Source organism: Pteronotus mesoamericanus, unplaced genomic scaffold (genome assembly GCF_021234165.1).
Source record: "Pteronotus mesoamericanus isolate MK-2021 breed Mesoamerican mustached bat unplaced genomic scaffold, CSHL_Meso_final scaffold_85, whole genome shotgun sequence".
NCBI classification, from domain to species: domain Eukaryota; kingdom Metazoa; phylum Chordata; class Mammalia; order Chiroptera; family Mormoopidae; genus Pteronotus; species Pteronotus mesoamericanus.
The window spans coordinates 31,460,780-31,468,437 of record NW_026555329.1 but is presented as its reverse complement, the minus strand read 5'-3'; the positions used below and the strand labels follow the sequence as shown (position 1 = coordinate 31,468,437).

The 7,658-nt window shown below is 33.5% G+C and overlaps 1 protein-coding gene across 1 annotated transcript in view; it reads right to left on the bottom strand.

The window, feature by feature from the left end:
* Positions 1-814: 814 nt before the first annotated feature.
* SEMA3C (semaphorin 3C) overlaps positions 815-7,658 on the bottom strand; it is a 165,864-nt gene continuing 159,020 nt past the window's right edge. The window contains exons 16-18 of the mRNA XM_054564390.1: positions 6,914-6,981; positions 5,030-5,160; positions 815-1,498 (exon numbers count right to left, since the gene is read on the bottom strand). Coding sequence (XP_054420365.1) covers positions 1,085-1,498; positions 5,030-5,160; positions 6,914-6,981 — 613 coding nt within the window. The 3' untranslated portion in view covers positions 815-1,084. The remainder of the gene's footprint in view (positions 1,499-5,029; positions 5,161-6,913; positions 6,982-7,658) is intronic.

Below are 7,658 nucleotides of genomic sequence, written 5' to 3'. Positions count from 1 at the left end.
AATAAGCTGGTGACTTAAAAATCAAGATGATATCTGAGATTGGTAAACAAAAAAAAAATGAGCAAGTCATTAAATTAATTATTAAAGTTAAAACTAGTCACATTCTCATAAACTTTCATTAATAAAATTGCATTTTCTACTTTGTTTTTATTATTATTTCACTTTGATGGTTTCAGCTCTCATGGATATGAGGAGTGATATTTGAATTTTTTTCTTCTTATATTGTTTAATTTGTCACACAGACCAAAATACTAGAACAAACTCAATAACTGATTAAAAACTATTAGATTATAGTCTCTGAGTCTAGAATAACTTCAATTACTTCCAAAAAAAGTGCTTTTGTTTGGAAGATGATAACAAAAGATTATAAACTTAAATGCTTCACTGACATAACCCAACCAAAGACGCTTATAGTGAGGGTCATTCATTTTATCTTCCTGAAACAAGGGGACAAAGATCAATGACAGATCTCAGCAACTGACAATTTTTACAAAATTAAAAGTAACCAACAGCATATTTCACTCAAAGCATATAAACTCGTCGTTTTCTCATGAACCACTTTTGTTTTATAAAACTATTCAATGTCCTCTTCCTTGTCCTTTTTTCTATTTCACGTTCTTAGACTGCTATTTTGCCACATGCATTTATACAATTCCTACCATATAAAAGTTGTAAACCTGGTATTTGTTTTCATATATTAAATCAGTGACAATTAGAAATCCTTAAAGCAAGGAAGGAAGATTACAGGTTTATGGCCCTCATTCAATTAAGGGATGTAAGAATTCTAGTTTTATAACCACCATATTGATTTGAAGAAAAGGTAAATAAAGACATAAATAAAATCTAGGTTAATTTAAATATTTATGTGCACCATGAGGACCATGACATGTCTAGTGCTAGTCAATATCATACAAGAAAATGCATGCTCATTTCAGTTCATGTAACATTCACTTTAGGAGTGTGTGATCACCTTTCTCAGGAATTTCCCATGGGTAAGAACAAGATTCTTTGTTCAAAATTTGATCATTGAAGACAGACAGATCATTGACAACTATGGGAAGCATAAGCCCCACGTAAGAAAACATTAGTACTCTGGCAACTGATTCCTCCTGTTTCTACTTTTCCGGCTATTGATGAGAGCCTTTAACTTGCCATAGTCCCCTCTCATCTTCTGAGATTCTTCTCCATGTTGATGTTGCTGCCGAGTGTCTTTGCAATACTGATTAATCATCTGCATTTCTGAGTTGCTGAATGCCCCTATGATGTCCTTTGGGTGGAAGGGCAAAGCCCTCACAGAGCTGGCCCAGGTCCACGGTGACCATTTGTCTGTTACAACAGCGACCATTTCGGAATCTAAAACCTTAAAGTTGATCTTGGCTATGGTCTGCTTGAAGCTGTTTTCTGTTGCAATGCAGTGATACAGTCCTTGGTCAGAATCCTGAATGGAACGGATTAGGAGTCCTTGGGAAGTGGCTATGATGCGTTCGTTCAGCTTGACCTAAAATGGGGACATCAAAATTCTGAAAACCCAACTCTTGTCTTCTAAAATCACATGAGCATCATAGAGAGAATACTGTGGACTTTCACAAGTTTGTCAAAAGTATGGAATACTAACTAACTTCCTTCTTAGTGGACAGAGATATCAGGTGAATCTCATTGCTTTCTTTTGCATTGTAGATCTTGTCTCAAGGGTACTTACTCATTAAAGAGAGGGTGAAGCTATCACCCATATTGCCAAAAATAACTTGTTCATTCCTTTTGGATAGAAGTGCTTTCTCCATAGATAAGCCCAGAATTTTGATTGCTCCAGGAATGTGATTCATAGTCAAAACATGCAGCGAATGAAATTCACATTTCATTTAAAATCTCTATTTCATTCTGGAGTTCTCAACTTTTATTGTAACAAGAATACTTATTAGTAATAACATGAAGCAACAATTATATGATTTAATTTTACCTTTTTTTAATGAGTGAATGAATATTCTCCTAACTAAAAATTATGTAAGCAGTTTGGAACATTATCAAGGGCTTTTTCCAAGTATCCCACACTAAGGAATCACTAAAAATAAGCTGGAATGTCATTGTCTCATAAGACTTTTAAGTGGTTTTACACTTCAAGGAAAAATAATAAAAAGCTATAAGGTTAATATGCAATTACTTTATAATCTTATACTGAAAAAAAAACAACCCACTATCATTTGCTAGATATTAGATAAATGCTGGAAATCCAATCTCCTTACAGTTCTAGCTACAGCATTGTCAATGAACAGATTAAAAACCTAAGTGGTAAAAATTTCCCTGACATGTTTACTCTGGAATATGCTTCCACTGAGGGGAAAAAAAAATCTGACCCAAAATAATATAAAGGAATGTATGTGAAATGTTTTTTTTAAATGGTACATTTCTGTGTAAATGCTGATTTTATTACTAATGGACTCTAAATCAAGGAAAGGCTTTTGTAGATAAAAAGTTACCCACATACAACAGCACAAAAAGGAAAAGTATAGAACAGAACTAGAAAAGAGCAGGAAGTAAAGACTAAAATATATAAAGCAAAAATTTGATGTTATTTATTTTTGAAAGTTTAAATGTACATCATAAATAGTTTAAATGTTGGAGAAATACATTAAAGAAAAGAAATTAGAGGAAGCCTTTCCTTTTTGTGCAAAATTGAAGACAGTTTTGGAGGTCAAGTTGATAACATTCCATATAACATGTATATAATATATATAAGATTTGGTGCAGAAACTTTTTTCGAGAATTTGTTTAGAAGATATACTCTTGCATAATGTTTCTGATAAGAGTAAAAACAAGAAAACTGAATTATAGCTTTAAAAAACTTAAAGTACATTTATACAGTGGAATACAATGCAACCAATAAAACTGAGGTAGCTCTACATATGCTGATATTAAACTGTAGGGGGGGAGGGGCATAGAGAAAAATTATGGAGGATATTTGGAGAAATATGTAATAATTTAATATATCATTTTGGTAGCTTTATGCTCTGGGAAGTGGGAATAAGTTTTAAAGTGAAGGGGAGGAGGGCTTTTATTTTTTTACTTTACTATAATATACTTTATTTTTTACTTTATTATACTATACTTTACTTTTTACTTTACTATAATTTACTTTATGCTATTCTGCAAAACTATTTTTATTTTTCTCCAACTTTTTACCATTTGTCTTACTTTTTTAAGAAAATTTCAATGTTTGTATATCATTAATGTGAGAGAGAGTGTATATTTGCCTAAACTCATAAGAAAGAATTAGGATAAAATTATTAAAATATTAATAGTACATTTAACTAAAGTAAAAATGAGTGGAATTGTGCTCTGCCTAAATTTTTATAATTATTAGTTATTTTTCATAATCTTAAATTATAGCATGCTTGTGTTTTTGATTGAAAATTATCAAGACAGTAATTAGTATTTGAATTACCACATTCTTGAGCATTCGGAAATAGAACACTAGAATTATCACAAGAGATTTAACATATTCCACTTTGAGTTTCATTTATTAATTTCTGTGGCATGTGTTCAAGGCTATATATATATTAATTTAATTTAATTTTAAATAATAAAAAATTGTATTCATTTATTGATATTATTCTATTGCACTTTCTGCTGAATAAAAGGTAAACATTTATTCTTGCTAGATAATCGCTGTTTGAGTTTTAGATTTCACATTAACATACATAATGCAGACTTTTTCAGGAAGGATGGTTCATGTCCATCCTGCAAGACAGTTATTATAATCCAATTCCATTCAAAATAATTTAAAATTAATTAGACTGTAGAAATCTCAAGACTTTATTGCTGATAGATACGGTATCAAAGAAAATAGATATCAAATAAATAATTTGTTTATTAATACAATTTTTTAAAAGTTTTTTAAGTATCATTGATACATTGATTTAGTTCTGGAACAAGAAGGGGCCTGAAGTCTATGTAGCTCATTTTTTTTCCAGATAGGTAAATCCCTTCTTATGCCAATGGTCATCAGCCTGTCTTAATATTCCAGTGTCAGAGTACACACAATTTCCTAAACAGCTCCTGAACATCTTGGATAGGCAGGTTTGAGTGTTAGTATTTTCTCACGTGGAATCAACATCTCTTTTACAACTCTGATGCTGTGTTTATGTTGTATTGTAGCCTGGGAGATATCCATTCTACACAGCCCTGATTAACTTAATGCGTAGTGCCAAACCTGCCCACACGGAACACCTATAAATGCAGAAGGCTCCATTTTTCCCCTGCACTATCAGACTTTATAGTGTTTGGCTAACAACATTACATTTTAGACTACTCTAGGGCTTTCTATATATATTTATTAGGACAACATGACATCAATATTATGAAATTCATTATTTAGACTATTTCACCCTATGCCATTTTACAATGTTTCCTTTTAAAATAGCTGTTTTCAATCAGCGAAGGGTTAATGCAAGTGCTCTTTTATTTGAAACTCTATAGTTTTTTTCCAAAATCACTAAATAAAGGCAATGGTCCCACAGATAATAATTCCATATATTATCCAACCAAACCAGAAAGTTATGAATAATAAAGCAGTGGGAACAGATTACCACACAGCAGAGAAACACTCTTTACCATAAAGGTTATAGTTTAGGGTAATTTCTTGCTGAGGAAAATTGAACTTTGTTTAAAGCCTCTTTCATCTTGTGAATCACACAAAGGTGCTGTTGTGTGAGAACTTGGCTTCTGGATTGCACACATCTTGTTTCTTTTACAAGTGCTTCCTCACATCAATCCCCTCATCTGTGTGCCCAAGCTCTTGTTTCAATCACTGTGTTATTGAGGTGAGCAGGCAGAGAGGATTTCTAATTAATCCATCAACTCTACAGACAAAGGGTTTTACAGAAGGTGGCACTTGTCATCCCAAAGACATAAAAAGATGTTCATATGCTTTTCCCTTTTTCCTTTGATCTGAACCTCACTGAGGGATGGTGTTTTAATGCTCTTTCCAAAGCCCTGATTGATGGCTGCTGTGCTGCGCTACTCGGTTACTCACCTCTTTCCTCCTGTCTTTGTCTTTCTGCAACAACCACTTGATAGATGCCTGCGGAGACTTGGGGGCACACTCAAGGAAAGTGGTGTTATTTTTTACTCCATATTGAACAATTTCAGCTGCATTTCTATATGCTGGAAAGCAAAAATAAATGGAGAGAAATAATGGAATTTAGAGCACATTCTCCTTTTTGAATGTTTATTTCTCTATCAGTTATGACAACCCCCAAAAGGCAGTCTTAATCATTTAATGAGCAGACTATTGTCCATGGTTTTCCTGTTTTGTTTAGTCTAAAGGGAAGGAGAGAAAGACATAAAGAAATCAATATTTATTCAAGAATTACTCTACACCAAATAGCAGAAGGGTACTAGTAACAGGAACACGCTCAATATCACTTTGAACATTTAACTATTACAACATTCTCGTGACTTAGGTTCTCTCAGCTTTTCATAGCTGCGCAAGCCAAGCCTGTAAGTTATGAGGAGACTATATCTTCATAAGGAGTTGGTATGTACCAGGCAATACTGAAACCAGGTTCATCCCACCCCTAAACTCCATACTCAAGGCACTATTGATGGAATTCAGAGACACTGGAAAAAGGCAGACGGCAGGGGGCGGCCGCAGCAGGCTGCCGTGGCTGGGAACACAGGCTTTGGGCTCGAGGTGCCTGAGGTAAAATCCTGACTTCACCGCTACTGGTTGTGAACGTTTAGACCAATTACTTGATCTCTCTGTGTCTCATTTTTACTTGGCTCTAAAACAAAGATTATAATAATTTCATACAGGTTTTACAGAAATTGTTAAATTATGAAAAAATTTAGTATAATCATGTGGTGGCTTAGATATGGACAGGATACTCATTGATAGAGCAGGGATAAAAATATTGTAGACCCTACTTGGGAACCGTTTTTTGAGCATTAAGTGAGATAATCCTTAAGAAAAGCATTTAGCTCAGGTTCCGACACAAAATCAACAACAGCATTTGTTCATTACCTCTACTGCCAATACTGCTACCAGGATGACAACTATGACTATTAAGGAGAACAGATGCTAGATTTATAAAATATTAGGTAAATAGAGAAAAGATAAACTGAATTTATTCCCTAAGTTTGATTTGTGGAACAATTAAGCAAAATGCATCTTAATTTCCTCCTTCTAGTTAGTGTAGTCAGTAACAAGACAGTCATTTTTTATTAAAGTAACACCCACACTCAGAGAGATGAGCAAATGATGTCTGTGTTAACTGCTAACCACAGCACATCTGTAGCACCGTGATGAACCCAGAGGAAGTCCTGCCTGGAGATTACTGTGCTGGTTGGGGTGATGGGGAGGGTGAGCGGGGGAGGGTGGATTAGTGGGGAAAGTACAACATATCTCCATGTCAGGATGGAAAGAAAAACATGAAATTAATTGTAAGAGACAGTACTGTCAAAAGTATATGGGATGATTATAAATTGTAAAATCAAGGCACTATAGTACACCGATATGTGGAGCAGGATTATTCACAATAACCAGCAGGTGGAAGCAATCCAAATGTCCAGCAATGGGTGAATGGATTAAAAAAATGATGTGTTCATACAATGCAATATTTCTCTTTCTTAAAGAGGAGAGAAACCCTGACACACTACATGAATGAACCCGGAGGAAGACATTATGCTAAGTGAAATAAGCCAGTTATAAAATAATAAATATTATGTTTTTCACAACTCTTAGTATACAACCAAATAGCATTTAGTTTTAGTTGCCATATATGTATACAAAGAATTTTTATATCAAATCTTTCTTTAAAATGAAATACTGGAATCGATTGAAAAGTTTCCTTAATTGAAATATGATTTGGAACATTGCTGCTCTTTATCAAGTTTGACCACTGCTTGCTTTTACTACCTTTTAGGTTAAATCCTCTGCATTGAGTCAGTGGATTGCCATGTCTCACATCTTGTCTTCGGCTCCTCCTGTGAGTGAAGAAATATATAAAATATTTAGCATTAACAGTGCCAGTTACACCACACTTAAAAGACAACATTTTTAACTTCAAAATCTTGTGATTGCCTAAGCTTTCATAAGGAAAAGAGGTCTGATTATCTCATATCTCTGGTTCAATACTTCAAATATAATGTAAGGTACTTAACCTTGCTTTTAATCCAAACGAATTCAGTCTCTCCTCATGTACCACTTGTGACATAATCGCTATGAACCTCCTATTATGTGCACTTCCTGGGTAAATGCTAGATTCTGTATTAATAGTGTACAAATAGTGTACTACCTCAAGAGTATAAAGTCACTACCATCCTCCTTATAAATTTTTTCTTAATTAAGCATACTTTCCTTTCAAAAGTGAATACTTTCTAACAATTTCCACATATAGTAAAACTTTTCCAAAAGAAATTATATAGAGATAGAGCATGGATATTAAATATTATATAAAGTTAAGCAAAAGTGTTCATTTACTGGAATACTCATTTTCCTCCAACTTCTTATTTCAAAAATTTTCAAGTCCAAAGAAAAGTGAGTATGAGTACAATGAATATGGCTATACCTGGATTCATGAATTGTTGTAGTTTGACATATTTATTTAGTCTTCTTTCACATCCAAGTATATGTCATGTATGTATTAAGAATGCACATATAT